This window comes from Eublepharis macularius, chromosome 7, assembly GCF_028583425.1.
Source record: "Eublepharis macularius isolate TG4126 chromosome 7, MPM_Emac_v1.0, whole genome shotgun sequence".
NCBI lineage: Eukaryota > Metazoa > Chordata > Lepidosauria > Squamata > Eublepharidae > Eublepharis > Eublepharis macularius.
Window position 1 is genome coordinate 71,314,674 of NC_072796.1, and position 22,048 is coordinate 71,336,721.

The 22,048-nt window shown below is 45.3% G+C and overlaps 1 protein-coding gene across 2 annotated transcripts in view; it reads right to left on the reverse strand.

The window, feature by feature from the left end:
• SMCHD1 (structural maintenance of chromosomes flexible hinge domain containing 1) overlaps nucleotides 1–22,048 on the reverse strand; it is a 285,354-nt gene that overhangs the window by 232,284 nt on the left and 31,022 nt on the right. For both annotated transcript variants that reach the window (XM_054984492.1, XM_054984491.1), the window contains exons 4-10: nucleotides 9,291–9,373; nucleotides 9,078–9,208; nucleotides 5,010–5,124; nucleotides 4,366–4,485; nucleotides 3,908–4,074; nucleotides 2,765–2,858; nucleotides 2,232–2,442 (exon numbers count right to left, since the gene is read on the reverse strand). In XM_054984492.1, the coding sequence (XP_054840467.1) occupies nucleotides 2,232–2,442; nucleotides 2,765–2,858; nucleotides 3,908–4,074; nucleotides 4,366–4,485; nucleotides 5,010–5,124; nucleotides 9,078–9,208; nucleotides 9,291–9,373 (921 nt within the window). The remainder of the gene's footprint in view (nucleotides 1–2,231; nucleotides 2,443–2,764; nucleotides 2,859–3,907; nucleotides 4,075–4,365; nucleotides 4,486–5,009; nucleotides 5,125–9,077; nucleotides 9,209–9,290; nucleotides 9,374–22,048) is intronic.

Below are 22,048 nucleotides of genomic sequence, written 5' to 3' on the forward strand. Positions count from 1 at the left end.
CTGACATATGAGTACAGCTCCAAGTGCAGGTCTTGGTGCCTTGTGGAACCCCACAAGGTAGTTCTCAGTCTGAGGACAGCTGGTCTCCAATAGCAACCTTCTGAGTTCGTCCCATGAGAAACAATTTAAATCAGTCCAAGGCACATCCCCTGATGCCTACTTCTGCCTCGAAATGCATCAACAGGTTGGCATAGTCTTCTGTGTTGAAGACTGCAGATAGACCTAGGAGTAGCAACAATGAAGCCTGGCTTTTATCTACATTTAGGTAGAGGTCATCAACTAGAGCCACTAGGCCCCACTCTGTTCCAAACCTGGCCTAAAACCAGACTGAAAAGGGTCCAAAGGACCAGAGTTGTCCATGAAGCATGGAGCTGGTCAGCTACTGCTCTCTCAGCTACTTTGCCCAGAAAAGGCAGATTAGAACTAGGCGATAATTGGCTACATCATTTTTGTCTAAGGATGGCTTTTTAAAGTAGTGGATAACCGGCTTTTTGAGAGGCTGAGGGAAATTGCCTTGAGTTAGTGACTGATTTACAAAGGGAGTCCTCCTGCACAAATGTGTAATTAGGATGGAGCTCAATCTACAAAATTTGTATTGCTATGGAATGAATACACTGCTACTGCAGGGTTCCTAACATTTCCTCTCAGAAGAACCTTTCATCAGGTTATTCTAAAAAATCTCAGAAAATACCCAGAAGGCAAACACTCTAAGCAAATGGATTTTTGGTATCTCTGGGAAACTGAATCTGAACTCTACAGGGAAAAATCCATCATAGCTAGTCAGAAAGACAATCAGAAATTGAAAGCTCAGATGATTTGAAACCACAAACCTCTCCCTCTGAAGCTCCACCACCTCCAAAATATCCTGGTCTCTATCCAAATCTACCTACAGTCTCGGGAAGTGAAGCCAAGGACCCACCAGATCTGTAGTTTCTTACCAGTCTCCCTATTCCTCAAAATCCTGATCTATTTGTAGCTCCTCAGGCCTTGGCACTGCTTCCACAGCCTATTCCCGGGCTAGAAAATGCTGCTATTGTCTTGCAGTCACTCCCCAGGTTAGAGGACCCTATTACTGACACCAGTTCCAGCTGGGAAAATTTTACAATTTTGCCACCTCCCAAAATCACTCAAACTTATCTTCTGCTTGCAAAATATGAGAAACAGCTTCTGGCTCAAGACTGTATTTGCCTTGAGTGATGTAATATTCTCCATTTTGCTTCTCTGCTTCCCCACCCTCATGATAGTGATCCCTACTTTTTTGGTCCCCATAACTGTGTGTCCCTTACTGATACCCTTTATATTCAGGCTGCACACTTGTCCCCAACTCAGCTCTCTCCTCCCTCTTCAAACTTTTCCTCCAACAAGACCTCACCCCAGAAACTGAAAAAGATGCCTGGATTTGTACTGGCTGCCTCCTAGTTGCTGATTCCGTGATGTGACATCCAGAAGCCCATCCCAAGGATCTTGCTCCCTTCTTCCTCTATTGGCTTTGGCTTATGTGTTCCACTCTGGCACACACCATCAAAGTGGGGAATGCAACATAATGTAGAAAGATGCCAGTTTGCTCCTGGCTTTTCTACCTCTGCTGCCAGATAATTGTGTTGTCTGGCCTATTTGCCTAGCACACAACCCTGGGAAGTTAGCAAAAATCAGTCCCTAGACACAAGCCAATTAGTGGCCTTTCTCACATTTGCAAATTAATGCCATTTAACTTCAACTCTTAGTATGTGTCAACTGTCAATGTTTTGTTTTCATGCTAGGTGGAAATGTTTCCCTGCAGAAAAGCAGATGCACCAACAGTAGCAAAGCACCTCCTTTATGAACTCTGCCCTCATTTTGGTTCACCTGTATCCATAGGCAGTGATATGGGGGCATATTTTACAGGACAGGTGATCCAGAAAGTGTGCAAGGATTTGCACATTCCATAACATTTCCACACCCATTTTCACCCACACAGTAGATCATTGTTCCTGGCTAGAAAACAGGTAATTTATAATACCTTCTTATATTCTTGCATGCCATCAGTTTATTATCAATATGCAAAGAATTTGCAGTTGAGAAAAATTGCATAATATATTTAGTAAGAATTTTAATGTAAGGATTTTGTGATATATTTTACTAATGGCACACACCATTAAATTTAGTAATGTTTGGAAACATTTAGTTTCATCAGGATCAATTTTAGCCTCTCTTATTTGGCAGCCAGCTAATTTGAATGATTTGTGACTTACCTGAAGGAAAGCAAGGATCTTCAGGATAGGTTTCTTTATCATACAAGAAAGGATGATAACGAATTATGCCTTCCACTACACCTTCTCCTTCAACATGAGCCTTAAACTCAAAATTATCAGCAGCTGTATTTATATATAAAGTCTGCATATCATCTTTGATTTCTCTAAGATTCACTATCTTGGGTATCTTTCCTTTTTCAAACATTGAAATCTAAATAAAAACATAAATAAATGTAAATTCACATCCCACAGAGAAACCTAATCATAGTCTTCCATGGATTAAACCAACATGAAGCATCAAATCCCTACGAAATATAATTAATAGGTTAAATCCTGTCAGTGTGTTGCATTTGGAAGTTCTTTAATTACTGAAACACTTCCTTGTGCTGCAGGAACTGACTGTCATGATCCAGTTCATCATTTTGGAAATATAACATTTATCAAATAATTCAAAATAACATAAGACAGTAATACATAATTGTATTATTGATATTAAATACAATAATTTTCAATTATATTGATACAGGTCCTACCTCAATATCAATATTGTTGAAAGCTCCCAATTCGTTCATTGCTGAGTTATTGTCATTTCCTTTTGGTCCATGGATATAGTAATGATATATGTGTCTGAAATATTAAAAGCCTGGCTAAAGTACAGAACAAAATCTAAATATACACTGTGGAATATTCTAGCAGATATTAAACTTGATATTCTCAGCTGGTATCTGAGAATAATAGGGCTTTGCTGTAAGGAATGGTTCAAAGACGTGCTTTGATAAAGGGATAGGAACTGTAGACTATATTACTGTGCACTGGCTGTTACTGTTGTTTATTATGTCATGATAAACTGTTTATGGTATGTTTCAATATTGTTTTAGCCTTTATCAGATTTTTGCAATATATATTGTTTATTGAGTGTCTCAGCAGTTCATCGTATTGAATTACACTATGTAATAAGCCTTGAGTCTCAGTGAGAAATGTGCTACAAATAATGTAAATAAATAAATAAAAATTAAGAAAGCTATAACTCCATTGACATTACTCCCCCTGCCCATTGTGCACAGAAGGAGCATGCCATATTGCTGTTCCTTTAAGGGTCTGGAGGCGGGATAGACAGTACAGCCTGTTGCCAAGAGGACTTGGAGCTTATGGTGGGGCAAGACAAGTGGGAGAGGCAGTTTCCTAGACAGAGCTGGCTAAACGCAAAAGCAGTTTCAATTTTGAGGAATGCTGGCCCAGAGGAAAGGAAGTAAGATTGAGTTATGACGGTAAATAATGCAAAGCCATGGTAAAGATTAACTGTGGTTTGTAGTAGTCTATATTCACATGATAAATTAACTATGGCTAGTTTAATTAAACAATGGTTTCATATTATATCTGAACTGATCCAGTGAGTATGAATGATCACCCAGACCAACTGTAAGGTCTACCAGGGCATGAAAGATTCTACTGCTTCCAGTCCTTGAGTAGGTAGGAAAATGCATATGGAAGACAAATCAATCTTCATGCTCCTTCCAAAAGGCTCCAGGCCCATGTCTATCATAAACACTACACCTGAGACAGTTTTCATGTTTTGGGGGATCTGTGCAATGAAAGCTTGGGGTATGATCATTTCAGTTTTATGTTCAGTTTGGAATATAAAATCCCTTCCAGAAACATTTTATTGGTAAACTCACGCCAGCTGCCTTGTCCAAAGGTTAAAGTTGTTTTTCAAATACTGCACATGATCTGGAAGTACCCCAGTAACAATCACTGCAGTGAAACTTTCTTTGTTCTTTTCTTCCATGATTAAATTGTGCAAAAATCGTTCATCATCATTAACAATGTGGGAAGAGTCAGAAGGCTGAGAGAAAGGTAGATGAAAAAGAGAGGTTACGTGACAAGGAACACCATAAGAGTTAATCTATCTACTAATTCATCAAGGGGTTTAGTATTTGGAACATGGAACCTATAAGGCTTATAGATCTAGGCAAGAACTTATCCTATATTTCATTTCGAGCTGTATCCCAGGAAAGAAAACTAGTTGCTACAATTCATATGCTGCCCAGATCATCATAAGCACCAGTATATTGCAAGAGTAACTTTTCAGCTGCTTTGTATATGTGAACAAGCAACTGAAGTGCCATTGTATTACCTTTCTATTTCTAATGTATCCACTGTATATAGCTTCTTTATTTTTCTCTTTTCTTTCAAAATCTTCTTTAGAAAGGACAAGTTCATGAACATCTTGAGCATCTGCAGGCTTGCTTATCATCTGTTCAAGATTTTTTATAAAAAAATCAAAAGTCTCAGAGTTAGAACTAACAATAGATATGATGGCCCCTGACACATGCAGAGTAAGGAGAAAGGACCCCATATGTGGCAGAAATGCACCACATGTTTGGTAGAAACATCAAGATATGTTTATCCTAATACAATTCCTGGGTGAAGCTCATGCCCAACTCTTTCATGCCATGATGTACTAACATGGCAAGGAAAAGAATAAGTGACACCCACCCCCATTGTGGACTTCCAGAAACCCAGGCCCCCTTATGCAAAATACTCATCTGCAGCAAGACAACTCCATGACTTGAGCCTACAACTTCCAAGTGCTAGGCTATGGTTTATGTGGAAAGACAGCACTGTTCCTGACAGTGGAGTGCAAGAGTTCTTTTAACAGAGGCCACAGAATAATGAAAGGGGATAAAGGAAGGCAAACATACAGCATCCCAGCAACTGCACCATTCTAATAAACTGCACACACTGACTAAAGTTACAAAAAGATTCAATGTTACTTACTCTGGTTGACTGTCCAACAAAAAACACTGCTTGTTTTCCACCAACCCCAAAATACGATATGTCGCTGTTTAAACTGCGAGGTACTGGAGAAGGGCGTACATATCCTGAATGATCACTAATGTGAAAGTCAGATAAAAACAAACATCTAGAACTGTTTAACAAGTGCTATTAAACTAAATTTAAAATGATCACTGATGAGAAAGTTTCCAATTTGGAACTCTTTGTGATCTAGACAAAACGGTGTAAAATTTACTGTACCATAAATAGGTCACAAAATATCCCTGTCTTATATTTACACAAATGTTCAGGGACATTGATGTACTTTATGGTAGCTAAATGACATTTCACATGGTTATCATAATTAGCAATGCAAATATTACCATGTATCTCTTCATTTGCCACTTTCTTGAAATGTAAGGCAGAACAGAAATGCTGGCATTGTTGATGGAACTGTCGCAATGTCAGTAATAAATAAAATTAAAAAATAAACTTAGACGTACTAAGATCTCAAAATGTAATAACGTAAGGGCTACTTTTTATTTATTTGTCAGATTTTGACAATTTCTGAAAACATACTGTAGGATCCTTTCCAAACTATCTTGTCAACTGAGAAACTAGATTCTCAGGATTATTTAGGACTAGCAACAAAGCCCGTTGTGGAAAAAAATACAATGGGCTCTAGAAAGGGGAGGGCGGGTAGGCGGGCATTCCCTCCTCCTCCATTACTGATCCTGTCCGGATGAAGGCGCGGGGGGGGGGGGCATTGCCACCTGCTCTGTGCCTGATCCTGGTCAGGTGAATAGGGGGGGTGGGCATTGCCTCCTGCTCTGCACCTGATTCCGGCCGGGTGAAGGGGCAAGCCTTGCTGCCTGCTCCACACCTGATCCCAACCGGGTGAAGGAGTGGGTGGGCTTTGCCTCCTGTTCTGCGCCTGATCCAGGTCGGGTGAAGGGAGGTGGGCACTGCCTCATGCTCCACTCATGATCCTGGAGGGGTGAAGGGGGCGGGCATTGTCACCTTTTACTAGCCTGATCCCGGCTGAGTGAAGGGAGGCGAGCATTGCAACCTGCTCCTCTCCTGATTTCTGCCAGGTGAAGTTGGGTGCAGGCATTACCTCCTGCTCTGTGCCTGATCCAGGCTGGGTGAAGGGAAATGGACATTTCCTCATGCTCCGCTCCTGATCCCAGCCGGGTGAAGGGGATGGGCATTGCCACCTGTTCCACTTCTGATCCCAGCGGGGTGAAGGCAGAGGACAGGTAATGCCCCCTTCTCTGTGCGTGATTCCAGCTGGGTAATGGGTGGGAGGGCATTGCAACTTGGTCTGCTCCTGATCCCAGCTGGGTGAGGGCGGCGGGCGGGCATTGCCACCTGCTCTACTCCTGATTCCAGCTAGGCAAAGGTGAAGGGTACACATTGCCACCTGCTCCCCTTCTGATCCCAGCTGGGTGAAGGGCAGATGGGCACTGCCACCTGCTCCGCTCCTGATCTCATCTGGGTGAAGGTGGGGGGCAGGCATTACCATCTGATTTACTCCTGATCCCAGCTGGCTGAAGGCAGGTGGTGGGCATTGGCACCCTCTCCACTCCTGATCCTAGCTGGCTGAAGACGGAGGGTGTACATTGCCACCTTCACCGCTCCTGATCTCAACTGGGTGAAGGCAGGGGATGGGCATTGCCACCTACTCTGCTCTTGATCTCAGCTGGGTGAAGGCCAGGGATGGGCACTGCCACCTTCTCCGCTCTTGATCCCAGCTGCACAAAGGAGGGAATGGGCATTGCCATCTGCTCCACTCCTGATCCCAGCTGGGTGAAGGCTAGGGGTTGGCATTGCAACCTGCTTCACTCCGGATCCCTTCCTGATCCCAGCTGAGTGAAGGGCCAGTGGGCATTCCCACCTGCTCCACTCGGGATACCAGCTTGGTGAAGGTGCAGGGCAGGCATTGCCACCTACTCTGCTCCTGATCCCAGCATGGTGAAGGTAGAGGGATGGGCATTGCCACCTGCTCCCCTCTTGATTCCAGCTGTGTGAAGATGGGAGGGAGCATTGCCATCTGCACTGCTCCTGATCCCAGCTGGGTGAAGGCTAGGGGCGGGCATTGCCACCTGTTCCGCTCCCGATCTCAGCTGGGTGAAGGCTAGGGATGGGCATTGCCACCTTCTCTACTCCTGATCTGATCTGGGTAAAGGCGGGGGATCAGCATTGCCACCTGCTCCACTCCTGATCCCAGCTGGGTGAAGGCTAGGGGTGGGCACTGCAACCTTGCTCAGCTCCTGATCCCTTCCTGATTCCAGCTCAATGAAGGGCAAGTGGGCATTCCACCTTCTCCACTCCTGATTCCAGCTTGGTGAAGGCACAGGGCAGGCATTGTAACCTGCTCCACTCCTGATCCCAGCTGAGTGAAGGGCCAGTGGGCATTCCCACCTGTTCTGCTCCGGATACCAGCTTGGTGAAGGTGCAGGGCAAGCATTGCCACCTACTCTGCTCCTGATCCCAACTTGGTGAAGGCAGAGGGACGGGCATTGCCACCTCCTCCCCTCCTGATCCCAGCTGGGTGATGATGGGGGGGCGGCATTCCCACTTGCTCTACTCCTGATTCCAGCTGGGTGAAGGTGGGGGGCACTCATTGCTGCCTGCTCCACACCTGATCCTGGCCTTGTCTTCCTGCTGTGTCCTGCTCTCTGGCTGCCTCATCCATGCTTCCCTGCACAGCAAGGCACAGAAAGGTGTTCAGAAATCCCCAAACTGAAATCAGACTGGAAGATAGGCTTAGGCATTTTAAATTCACTCATTTTTCAACTTGCCAAACAGAAGCCACAGTATATTTGATTACATGTCCTTGCCAGAAATTTTATGTCGGCAGTACAATTCGTCCCGTCTGGATACGGATTTCTGAACACCTTTCTAGAATTAGACACCGAGTGGTGGAGGCTCCGTTGGTGGAGCACTTCCACAAGTTTCACCCAGGAACCATCAACTTGAAATTTACTGTTTTGTACGTGTCATGGAGGGAAGGACAAATTGGCATACAAAGAGACCTCTTGAGGCGGGAGGCGGAGTGGATATACTGCCTGGACACTCTGCTACCCAAGGGTCTTAATTTGGATTTGAATTTATCTTGCTTTTTGGGCTGATTCAGGTTCAAGGGCTATGTTGACATTATCTCTTTAAAATTAACCTTGCGAGTTGCTGCTGTTGTGAAATTTACAAACCTCAATTAGCCTGTGAGTATATAATTCCTTATGATGGTGGGGTCCTATGACCGTTCCAGTGGATGCGCTGAAACATATGCATCAAAGCATTTCTTTATTAAGAGATGGGTAAGAACTGCCTATTACAGAGAAGTTTACAGTAATAATTGGTACAGGTCGTGACATTAAGAATGTATTTTATGTATTTGTAGATAAGTTGAATGTAGAGGTGGATTATGAGCTGCTCCCTGAGGAAGCTTGCTTGAAACAAGCAGAATCACCGGATGCTTGTAGGGCGGGAGGGACCCCCAGGGGTCCTCCGCTTCTCTCTTTTCCACCTGTTTTTGGAATAAACCGCTTCAGGACGACACCCTTTGGGGATTGTGTCACCTCTCTTCCCTTTATTTTGGAGCCTGGTCCAGTTTTGCCCACGGCGGCTTTTCCAGCTTGTGAAACGCACCTTGAAGGAAAATTACTCAACATAGGACTGATTAACTGGACTGGGGACATACGGTCTGTTGCTTAGCACACCTTCAGTGTTTGGAGTGTTTTTCAAGTTTGTATGCACAGATTTTCAGAAAGCATGGCTTTGAAGTATTTGTAATAGTGACATAGAAAATAGAACTTTAAAGTGTTTTGATATTGTTCTATTTGTAATACAATTGATTGACATCCTACAATTTATTGGTTTTGAAATTGAATTTATTGTGTTAGTTTCCCTGCTGTATTCAGTCTTTGTTTTTGTCTCATGAGGGAAACTGCCTCTTGTATTTTGCTATTCTGCTCCAGTAGCAGATGCATAAGGCATGAAGGTTTTATATGAGTTTCCCAAATTCATCAAATTTACAGCTAAAGATCACAATGATTAGAATTTACTAACCTCTCAATGTCACCTTGTCGCGTGAACTTTGACAATCGATACACAGCCCAATGATTAAGTTGTTTAGAAGTCATACCTCTTCCATTATCTATGAAAGCAACAGCTGGCTTTCCTTGGGCATCATCAAATAACTTAAAAAAGAAATAGTATATAAAAATAAAGATAATATGACACAAAGCTGCAAAATATTAGAATAGTTATTTAGTGTCTTACCAGCTTTAACTGTATGCTTCGAATACCAGTATTTCGAGAAGTAGCTGATAAAGAGTTATCAATTAATTCTGCAAGTGCGAATGCTAAATAAAAAAAGAAAAAGGTTTCTGAATTTTAACATTCACCCAAAAGGCAATGTCCCTGAATCTTTTCTTCATCACCTTCCTCTTTGATAACAGTATTGACAGATGTTTATTAGCAACCTGGTATACCAATAATTAATGCATACTATTAACACAGATATAATGTGCCACTGTCATCAATCCCCATGAAATTAATTAGTGAAATTAATTGTGTAGCTATCAAGGTTCTCAAAACTGTTTATGACAGAGAACAAGCAATATTAAAACAATAACTAATTAACAATTACAATTACCAATTACAAATACAGAAAAGCAGATAAAATTCTAACATAGTACCAAAGTTCTAAAATTGTTACGTAAAATCAAACAGAAAAGGTACAATGAAATAAATATGTCTTTACTCTCATCTGAACAGGAAAAAATGACCTCAGGTGGGAAAGAATTCCACAGTTTAGGGGCCATCAGTGAAATAACCTGTTCTTTGTCAATGACAATCTATGTTCCCAAAATGATGGAGCAGGACCTGATGAACAGAACAAATCATATTACTGGTGGTAGAGTGTGGGGAGAAGAGAAGGAAGCTAAGATCAGGTACATCTTGTAAGATGGAAAAATCTATAATGAGGTAGAAAAGATTATTGATACCAGATCTGGAGATATGAGAACAATAATTAGGAAATTATGCAATTCAGTTTTGGAACAGGGTCAGATAGAAAAAGAGATGACAAGTTACTTGTAAAGATACTGCAGAAGCAAAAAAATAGAAGTAAAAAAATACTGCCCTCAAAAGATGTGGCTGAACATGACAAAGGATTCAAGGAACCAGTTGTTCTCCATATGAACCTGGTTCCTACTAAGACCTTCATACAAGATACTCTTCTGAGTGCCCCCACTGTCAAGACAGCTGCTTTCACACATGCTGAATACAGCATTTTCAATCTACCTCCAATGCACTTTAGCAATTGTTTGCAAATGGACAGTAAAACCCAGTTGCAAAGTGTATTGAAAGTGTACTGAAAGTACATTATTTAAGAAGAGTTTGGGAGAGGATTTGGGAAAGTTCTAAAGAAAAAAAAGAAAGTACATTATTCAGGATGACTGAAAACGGGCCTAGTAGTAGCACAAGCTAGTGGACAACTTTCTCGTAGCACCCCAACTACAGAATTCCCTCTCTAGACAAGCCCGTATGACAATCTGGCACTATATAGTTTGTACTTTTAACAGTTACTGGACTTCATCTCGGTTGCTTTTTGCTGTGTGACATTGATTTACTGTTTTTAACTGCTACAGTAATTGTGTACCTCTACAAGGTAGTCCCTGATTATTGCCTCTGCCGAATCCTGGCTTATGTAACTCACGTTCCCAGAGGGGCTGAAGGCTATCAGGAGCATTTCCATCTCTATGAACATCCTGGTACTGGCCATGGGAGGAGCCTGCAGAGAAGGGGCAAGAAGGGGACCACCGGGACTGGGCCCCTCCCTCATTCCCTCTGCTGGCAGGAGGCTCCTCTCAGCCTACCTATGCCACACCCGCATACAGAGGAACTTCTCATGCTGGTGAGGTTCTCGGCCCACTCAGCGAAGGTGCCCTTATTGATTGATTGATTGACTTACTTATATTCCGCCTTTCTCACTGAGACTCAAGGCGGATTACATAGTGTGAGATTAGTACAATTAGTGGCAAGAACAAGGGCAGGCATTTCCATACAGTGTCAAGAACATTTCCATAAACAATGTCATAGGGTAAATGAATACAGTTCCAAGAACATTTCTTTTTTTTTTGAAAATTTTTATTTTTTTTTATTACCTACATTAACTAACAATACAGAGGGAAAGAAGGGGGGCAGGGGAAGGAAAGAAAAAAAACAGCAACATATAACAACACTACACTACAAAAACAGGGTTTCTCACCTGTAACTGTTGATCGTCGAGTCTCTTCTGTGCAGACACACATTGGGACTGCGCAGGCGCAGGCCAGCCGCGGAGAAGATTCTTTTAGCTTCTAGAAATGTGACGGGGACGTTCGGGCCCACCGCGCATGCGCGCCGGTGTTCCCGCCAATTTTGAAGTACAAGTACCCGAACGTCCCCGGCATTCCCTCAGTTCACCTGAGCCGCCGGAGAAACAATGGAGTAAACCAAGCACTCACAGCGGGGCAGGCGGGAGGGAATGTGTGTCTGCACAGAAGAGACTCGACGATCAACAGTTACAGGTGAGAAATCCTGTTTATCGTCGTCGTCCTTCTGTGCAGCCCCACATTGGGAGAATAGCTAGCATCTCACCAATGGGGGCGGGTGTGAGTGTCTATGTGAACAAAGAATGCAGAACAGCCGTGCCAACAGCGGATTCACGGCGTGCATTCACGTCTACAGAATAATGTTTAATGAAAGTGTCAGCGGTAGACCACGTTGCAGCTTGGCAGACGTCCTGGAGTGGCACTCCTCGCAGGAAGGCAGCAGAGGCAGCTTGTGCTCGAGTAGAATGAGCAGTAATCAACAACGGGCACCGGACTCCAGCTTGCTGATAACAAAGTTTAATTGCAGACACAATCCAGCGAGAGATGGACTGGGCAGAAGCTGGCGAGCCCTTGCGAGGGCCAGAGTAACACAAGAACAGAGCAGGAGACTTCCTGAAACACTTGGTGCGATGTAAATAAAACAATAAAGCACGTTTCACATCCAATGTGTGTAGAGTACGTTCCTCTGGGGAAGAGGGTGTAGGAAAAAAGGAAGGAAGGACCACCTTTTGACGCAGGTGAAATTTGGAAACCACCTTGGGCAGGAACTGCATACTAGTGTGGAGCAGGACCGTACCGGGGAAGAACTGCAGGAAGGGGGGGTCACACCTTAGAGCAGACAACTCCCCAACCCGCCTGGAGGAAGTGACTGCAACCAAAAAGGCCACCTTCTGCGTGAGCAGAGGCAAGGGACAGGTAGACAGGGGCTCAAAAGGGGAGAGCATCAGACGGGAGAGCACCAGGGTCAGGCTCCACTGAGGAATAGGACGGGCCCTAGGAGGAAAGGACTTCAGTAGGCCCTTCAGGAACTGTTTGGACAGCCAATGTGCAAACACAGTCCTCCCATCAATCTGCTCATGGAAGGCAGAGATAGCAGCCATGTGCACCTTAACACTGGAGAACGCCAGGCCTTGGGAGCACAGGTCCAGGAGGTAGTCCAGAATGACAGGCAGCGGGCAAGTGAAAGGGGAAACCCCTTTGGGGGCTAACCACCTAGAGAAACGTGACCACTTCCTCTGGTAGGACAACCTGGTAGACGGTTTTCGGGCATTCAAGATCACGTTAAGCACCCTAGCAGAGAGGCCTAGTCTGGGGCGCAGAGGAGCCAGGCAGTCAGATTTAGCACTGCCACATCGTGATGCCACACCCCGTCCCTGAGTAGCAGGTCTGGGGCGTGTGGAAGCGGGAGACACCGCCCCTGTGACAGGGAGAGTAAAAGGGGGAACCAATCCTGGCGAGGCCACCGAGGGGCAATCAGGATACAATGGGTCCGGAAGGCTCTGATCCTGGACAGGACCTTGTGAAGGAGTGGGAAGGGCGGGAAGGCATAAAAGAGCCCTGGAGACCAGGGTATCTGGAAGGCATCCCCCAGTGAACGATGGCCAATCCCGGCCCGGGAGCAGAACAGGGGAACCTGTGTGTTGTGGGCTGTGGCGAAGAGGTCGATGAGCGGGGTGCCCCACATGCGGAAAACCACATGGAGGTAAGCCCTGTTGAGGGACCACTCGTGTTGGGGCAAAAACACTCTGCTCAGCGCGTCTGCTGCTGTGTTGCTCTCCCCCGCAATATGAACGGCCTTGGGCAGGACGTTGTTGGTAATGGCCCAATTCCAGAGCGTAGTCGCTTCCCTGCAGAGCTTGAGCGAGACCGTTCCTCCCTGCTTGTTGAGATAGTAACAGGCCGTGGTATTGTCCGACAGGACCTGCACCCTCTTGTTCCGAATGACATCTGCAAAAGAAGCAAGGGAGTAACGGATCGCTCTAAGCTCTAAGAGGTTAATGTGCATGTTTACCTCAAGGGAGGACCAAACACCCTGAGCAGACAGGCGCCCACAACGCCCTCCCCAGCCTAGATTGGAAGCGTCCATAAAGACGGTGACCTCCGGCAGGAAGGGACCAAAAGGACAACCCTTGGACAAATTCTCAGGGACAGTCCACCACACCAAGGACCGCTGTATCACCCTCGGGATGGAAAACCCACGGTGTTGACTCATAGCGAGAGGGTTGAAAACCCGAACAAACCAGTTTTGCAGAGGCCGCATGTGCAGGCGTGCAAAACACACCACCCCTGTGGAGGAGGCCATGAGGCCCAACAAGGTTTGAATCAGGAGGGCAGTTTGGAACCGGTTATGCACGAAGTGGCGGGCCAGGCAGGACAGCCTGCTCAAGCGGTCCGGGGGTAGATAAGCCCGGCCCAGCAGAGAGTCAAAGTGGACCCCGGTGAACCTAATGCTCGTACCTGGGGACAACACAGACTTCCCCAAATTGACCACTAGCCCCAGGCCGTCTAGCACGGACAAGGTGAGGGCGATAGAGGCCCGGAGGGAATCAGAGGAGGGACCCACCAGGAGCCAATCATCCAAATATGGATAGACAAAACAGCCACTAGACCGTAAATGTGCCACCACGGTGGCCATACATTTAGTGAACACCCTGGGCGCCGAGGCCAGGCCAAAGGGCAAGGCTGTGTACTCATAGACAGCGCCTCCACAGGTAAAACGGAGATATTTTCTGTGGCCCTCAAAGATGGAAATGTGGAAGTAGGCGTCTTTGAGATCCAAAATGGCCATCCAGACGCCTGACTCCAAGAGTTCCAAAACTCGTGACAGAGTAAACATCCTAAACTTTTCCACCCTCAAGTAAGTATTAAGGGCCCGAAGGTCCAAAATGGGACGAGACCCCCCATCTTTCTTATCCACAAGAAAGTATCTTGAATAAAATCCCCAAGGGGAAGCAGAGACATCGACCACCCGGACAGCACCTTTGTTAACCAACTCCAAAACATTATTTTGTAACACAACATTACAACAAGAAGCACAACGAGGGGGGTGCGAAAGAGGGGGTGCAGTGGTGAACGATAACTTATAACCACGGGCCACAATAGAGAGGACCCAGTTATCAGTAGTAATGAGCCGCCAATGGGGCAAGAAAGGCCGTAGCCTGTCCAAGAACAAGACATTAACAGTCTCCTTGTAGGCCAACTGGGAAGCGTCCTGGTCTAGTCAGAAGACCGTGGGCTTTTGCGCCGAAGTCGAGGGCTTGGGCGAGGGAGGCTGCTGTCGTCCCTTGGACCGGCCGGAGCGTCTCGAAGAGTGGCGCTGCTGACCAGAGTAGGAACGGTGGCCATAGGATTGACCGGAGGAGAACCTTCCTTGGCGCTGTTGGAACTGCTGGTAGGGTGACTGATAGGACCGGAACCTGCCGTACCGATATCTCGGACCCGTCTGCGGAACCGAAGGCGCAACCCCGAGGGACTTGGCCGTCTGCTGGTTCTTCTTCATGAGGGAAAGGGACTCATCCGTTTTCTCTGAGAAGAGCTGGGGACCCTCAAACGGGAAATCCTCGACCTTGGCCTTCTTCTCGGGGGGCAGGCCCGTAGATCGAAGCCAGGCGTGTCGACGCAAGAGCACGGAGGATGCCATCGCACGTGCAGCAGAGTCGGCGGCGTCCTTGCCAGCTGTCATCTGTTGCTTTGACAACCGGAAAGCCTCAGCCTGGAGAGCCTTGACCAAGGCACGGCGATCGTCGGGAAGGTCAGAGAGGTAGGAGGATAGTCGCTTCCACAAGAAGAGATTGTAGGAGCCCATTATCACTTGGAAATTGGCGATACGGAACCCCAGGGAAGCCGAAGAATACACCTTCCGACCAATGCCATCTAGCTTTCTGCCCTCGCGATCCGACGGAGCCGAAGAGGAACCGCGTCGGAACCGAGCTTGACCCTCCTCGGCCACGATGGAAGAGGGTTTTGGATGGGTGAAGAGGTAAGGGCAATCCTCCTGCTTGAGCCGATAATATTTCTCGACCTTCTTGGCCGTAGGCGGAACGGAAGCAGGGGTCTGCCAGAGCGCGAGGGCATTGTCGACGAGATCCTCGACAGGGGGGAACGCCACCGAGGCAGGAGAGCCAGAGTACAGCGGCTCCAGCAGCTTGCTCTTGGGCTTTGAGGTGGAAGAGGCGACATCCAGCTCCAGTGCCGCGGCCATCCGGACCAGCTGCTCCGCGAACACTCTGTAGTCGTCATTAGGAGACGACGAACGGAGCTCCCCCACAGCATCATCAGGGGAAGGGTCGGAAGCTGCGTCCGAGGAGTACTCAGATGGAGACGCCAGGCCCTCTTCATCCTCGGAGTCGGAGAAAACCGCCGGGGCTTGCGTCGGAACCGAAGGGCGCTCCGTTGGAGCCGAGGTACAAGGCTCGGGAGCCGAAAGATGGCGATGCGGCCGAGCAGCAGGCGGAGCAAGCGGCAGAGTCGACGGCGCCGGAACCGAGGTCAAGGGCGCCGATGGGCCAGGCAGGAAGGGGGCGGACTGCTGGATCCAAGCCACGAAATCTTGCCAGGAGGCCACGTTCCCAAAGCCCGGGACAGGCTGCCAAGGAGGTAGAGCAGCAGGCACTGGAACGGATCGGTGAAACGGCGCCGGAACCGACAAGACTGGCTGCGCCGGAACGGAGACCTCCGACGGGACCGGAGCAGATGGCAGGGAGCGTTCAAACTCCTGGAACGGTTCCGAAAAACAAGGGAACGATTCATAGTCGTCCGGAACCACCGGAGGAGGCGTACGAGGAGGCGAAGGGGTGTGCAGGAGACTCCTGACGTCCTCAGCAGGAGGGGCCGATCTGGGAGGCGAACCAGCCAACGACGTCGGGGCCGGCGATAAAGCACGGCTCTTGGCTTTCGACTTGGCCTTTGCCTTTTTTGGCGGGGGCTCCGAAGAAGCCGCAGTGGCCAAAGGCTTCGAAGAAGGCTTCGACGAAGCGCGTTTCTTCGCCTTCCGACTGGACGGAACACTCACGGAACCGGAGGCAGTCGAGCCCTCCGGAACGGGCGGCCCCGTCGGATCCGAGGGGAGCGGTTCCGGCGACTTACGCGGAGCCGGCGAGGGAGCGACAGAGCTGGGCTTGCTCCCGGACGATCCAGACGGTTTGGGCGGCAGAAGGTTGGCGTCCCAAAGGAAGGCTCGGAGCCTGGCCTTGCGGTCGTTCCGCGCCTTCGGGGTGAAGGCCATGCAGAACTTACAGCGCTCCACGACGTGCCCCTCGCCCAAACAGATAAGGCACAGGTCATGACCGTCTGAGTGGGTCATCTTAGTGCCACATTGCTGGCATTTTTTAAATAGAGAGGAATGGGACATGGTGGAGGCGTGTCCCAGAAAAGAAGCGATAACTCACAAGCGACGAACAGTCCGAAGACACGAGCGACAGCTAAAGAACCTTTTCGAACGGCGGCGAAAAAGGAACTGAGGGAATGCCGGGGACGTTCGGGTACTTGTACTTCAAAATTGGCGGGAACACCGGCGCGCATGCGCGGTGGGCCCGAACGTCCCCGTCACATTTCTAGAAGCTAAAAGAATCTTCTCCGCGGCTGGCCTGCGCCTGCGCAGTCCCAATGTGGGGCTGCACAGAAGGACGACGACGATATAATGCTTTCCCTTCATACTGCCATTATTCAAAAATTAAAACTTTGTAAGATATTGATGGAGTGGTTGACCTTGCAAAATACAGATTACAATCCAAATTAAGTCTTCCTCCCCCCACCGGGCCTCGGACGCAGTTCTCTCTGAGCAACTGCAACCACAGTGCTCGTTCCCTCCCCCCCCCTTTCAGACTTCAAATCCTTTTCTTCTTGCTTGGTGTCTTGCTGAAATTCTTGATTTTTGTCCTCAAAAGCCCTTAGTTGATCTTCTGATGTTATCTTGTAAGCTTGATCTTTGTAACTAAACCAGATACCTTCCAGAAATAGCCATTTATACTTTATTCCACGTTCCCTCAGAAGAGCTGCGAACTTTTTATACTTAAATCTTCTTTTCCGAACTAAAAATGGAACGTCCTTCAGTATCTTAACTTTATTACCCAGAAAGTCCAGATCCGCATTGTATGAGTTGTATAGGATAGTTGCAGAGAAGTTAGCCGTGTTAGTCTGTGGTAGCAAAATCAAAAAGAGTCCAGTAGCACCTTTAAGACTAACCAATTTTATTTTAGCATAAGCTTTCGAGAATCAAGTTCTCTTCGTCAGATGCCTGATACAGAGACTGGATATATATATATATATATATATGGATATATATATATATATATATATATATATATATATATATATATATAGGATAGTGTCTCGGATCCTCTTAGATGAAAAATCGATGAAGATCTCGCGAGGCAGCTGATGCTTCGTTGCATATTTTGAAGAAGCCCGACGGACTTCCAAAATGGCTCTTTTTACCTCTTCTTTAGTTGCCCTTGCGGGTATCGCCAATAGTTCCGAGGCCAGATCCCATAAATCCTCATTTTCCTCCTCTTTCACATTCTGGATGCGCAAAATTGTCTGTGTTCGTTCCACTTGTAGCCCGATCAGCTGGTTCTCCACCAGCTTTAAGTCTTTATTCGTTGCCCTCACGAATGACGCATTTTCCCGAGCAGACTTCTCTGCCCCCCCCGCTGCTTCCTTAATGGTTTTCACTTCGCTCTCAATTAAGCCCACCCTTTGATCTGTTTCATTCAGCTTGTCAACAAAGGGCTTTATGGCTTCGATAACCGACCTCTTCACCAAGTCCTCGAGCGACTCTCCTTTCCCCTGCAGGGCAGCCGAGATTGACTTGCCCAAAGCGGGACTCTGCATTTTCGCTGCCATTTTAGGGGGGGGGGACTGCCGACCAAATTCTGAAACTCAGCGAGGGGGAAGAACGAGCCTTCTTAGCTTCAGATCCCACCACTCCTTCACGTGCGCTTGTAATAACAGAAGGGATTCGCTTACTTACAGGCTTCCGCCTAGTTCTGCTCTTTGCCGTTTTCCATGGCCCGAATGTTGGGACTAACCCACGGGAAGCATTCAACAATATCAATCATCCACTTAAATAAATTTTTATAAATTTTCAGTTTTTAAAGTGCAAGTGCTATAAACAAGGTTAGTGCAATACATTAAGTGTAATAAATATAATAAGTAGCTAACTCTTCATTAAAGCAATATAGCAGCAACGATTCATGTACAGTTTAAATACATTCTACTGGAACAACCGGGAACTATAAGGTTAATGTCCATGTCCTGTCTCCGTTGTTTCTTCCAACAGTTATCTTTTTTTTTTTTTTTTGAAAAATTTTTATTGGGTTAGAATCCATTATTTCCACATTTACATTCAATTTTCCCCAATTTTTTCATCTCTAACCCCCTCCCTTTCCCCCCCCTTTTTGTTGACTTCCAACAGCTTTCCAACCCTTTGTCCCCTTTCCCTTACTTTTATTAGCTTCCTCTATCTAAAACAAATATATATTCTCCATTATTCTAAGCAGTACATCCTTAACTATTTTTAACATTATATGCCCAAACTGTAAGCCTTTGTTTCCATCTTAGATAAACAATTTATCCCAATTTTTCAATTTCAGGTATTTCTATATATCATAAACCATATAGATCATACATTCGTTTATATCAAACAATTTGACTTATTCTCTCTATATATTACTCATTCTATCTTTTTATAATAGTTCTATATATCTCTCCTCACGTAGTCAATCAATTTGACCCATCTATATCTTCAGACATTCAGTTTGGTACAAAACTTGTCAGAAAAAAAAAGAAAATATTGTTAGTTAATCGCTCCTTATATTTAGTCCTTATAATTAATTATTTTCTCTATGTTCTGTTTGTTAACCTATATATATCTATATATATGTCAATCTATTAATCTGACTGCTTATTAATTCACATTTATCTCTTCTCCCCCCGGTAAAGTCTCCCCCCTCTACTTCAATACTTCAGTAGTTCTCAAACTGCCACAGTTTTCCTCCCACCTCCCATTTCTTCTCCAGGTATTGTTTCAGCTTCTCCCAGTCTGTGTTGAACTGCCCTGAGTCCAGATCTCTCAATTTTCTTGTCATCTTGTCCATTTCAGCCATATACAGCAATTTGTAAGTCCAATCTTCAATTGTTGGCACTTCTTGTACTTTCCATTTTTGCGCATACAAAAGTCTAGCTGCTGCTGTCATATAAAATATCAACGTCCTGTGTTGGGCTGGAATTCCCTCCATTCCCAAGTTCAGTAGCAGGAGTTCTGGGTTCTTATTAATTTGAAATTGTAAAATTTCACTCATTTCTCTTATTATTTCCCCCCAGTACTGCCTGGCTACCTCACACGACCACCACATATGATAGAGGGAGCCCTCATGCTTCTTACATTTCCAGCATTTATTAGAAGTATTCAAATTCCCTAGCGCAATCTTCTTTGGTGTCATGTACCAACGATAGATCATTTTATAAATGTTCTCTTTGATATTAATACATGTCGTTGTCTTCATTGTAGTTTTCCACAAGTATTCCCATGCCTCCATTGTTATTTCTTTATTAAAGTTTATAGCCCATTTCACCATTTGTGTTTTAACTATCTCATCCTCGGTATACCACTTCAACAGTACTTGGTATACCTTGGATATTCTTTTCTTATCTTCTTTAAGAAGGGTCTGCTCTAGTTCCGAATTCTCTATTCGTATACCTCCCTTTACAGAGTCCGAATTATATAAGTCTCTGATCTGTCTATACTGGAACCAATCGTAGTTAGGTGATAGTTCCTCTTGTGTCTTTATTCTAAGTTTGGATGCTTCAGTTTTAGTTATTTCTTTATACGTTAAACATTGTTGTTCATTATCAACAGCTCTCGGGTCTATCACCTCATATGGAACCACCCACAAAGGGGTTCCTTCTTGTAGATAAATTCTGTACTTCTTCCAGATTATGTATAGACTTCTCCGAACAAAGTGATGCAGGAACATCGAGTTGACCTTTACTTTGTCATGCCATAAATATGCGTGCCATCCAAATATTTTTTTATATCCCTCTAGGGCTAATAGTTTCTTGTTCTTTAATGTCATCCATTCTTTCAACCAAACTAGGCAGATTGCATCATGATAAAGTCTCAGATTGGGCAGTTGCATTCCGCCTCTTTCCTTTGCATCTTGTAAAACTTTCACTTTCGCTCGAGGCTTCTTGCCTGCCCAAACAAAATCTGATATTTTCCTCTGCCATTTTTCAAATTGTTTGGAGTCTCTGATGATTGGTATTGTCTGTAGCAAAAACATTACTCTTGGTAACACATTCATCTTAACTGCTGCAATCCTGCCCAACCATGACAAATTCAATCTATTCCATTTAATCAAGTCTCTCTCTATCTGAGTCCATAGTTTTTCATAATTGTTTTTGAATAGATCTATGTTCTTTGCAGTTAATTCGACTCCCAAATATTTCACTTTACTTGTTACTTCACAATCCGTTGTTTCCATTAACAATTGTTGTTTCTGCTTAGTCATATTTTTGCATAATATCTTTGACTTCTTTTTGTTAATGAAGAAACCTGCCAAGTCTCCAAACTCCTTGATCTTATCTATCACTCTTGGCATGTTCTCCAATGGGTCCTCTACAATTAACATTATGTCATCCGCAAATGCTCTGACCTTGTATGAATAGTCCTTTATTTTTATTCCACGAATTTCATCATCTTGACGTATTTGTATCATCAGAATCTCCAATACTAAAATGAACAACAATGGAGATAACGGGCAACCTTGTCTTGTTCCTTTACTTATCGTCAATTTCTTGGTCAATTCATCATTCACCACAATTGCTGCAGTCTGGTCTCTATAAATTTCCTTAATTGCTCTGATGAATCTTTCTCCCAATTGTAGCTTTTCCATAGTGGCAAACATAAAGTCCCAGTTTAAATTGTCAAACGCTTTTTCAGCGTCTACAAAGAAGAAACCAACCTCTTTGTCACAACGCTTGTCATAATATTCAATAGCATTGATCACTGTCCTTAAGTTGTCTCTTATTTGTCTGTCTGGCAAAAAGCCTGCTTGTTCCTCCTCTATGACTTCCGAGAGCCACCCCTTCAATCTCTCCGCCAATATCTTCGCAAAAATTTTATAGTCATTGTTGAGTAGCGATATAGGTCTATAATTTTTCACATTAGTCAGGTCTTGGCCCTCTTTTGGGATCAATGATATATTCGCTTCACTCCAAGTTTCTGGAATCCTTTGATCCCTTAAAACCCCATTCATCACCTCTTTTAGGAATGGTGCCAGTTCATTAGCCATTGTCTTATAGAATTTAGCCGTAAGTCCATCTGGCCCTGGCGCCTTTCCTAGATTTGCAGATTGTATTGCCTTACTTATTTCCTCGTCAGTTACTTCACTATTCAACTTATTTCTCCAAGCTTCCGAGATTTCTGGAAGTTTGGTTTTCTCCAAATATGACGCTATTGATTCTTTGTTTACTTCTTTTTTATTATACAGCTTAGCGTAAAATTTATAAAAGGCTCTACTAATGGTAGCCTGCTCCAAATACGTTTTGTTATCTTCGCAAATTTTATTTATTATCTTCTTTTCCCTTTTCTTCTTCAATTGCCATGCCAGGTACTTCCCAGGTTTATTAGCACCCTCAAACGCTTTTTGATTCAGTCTT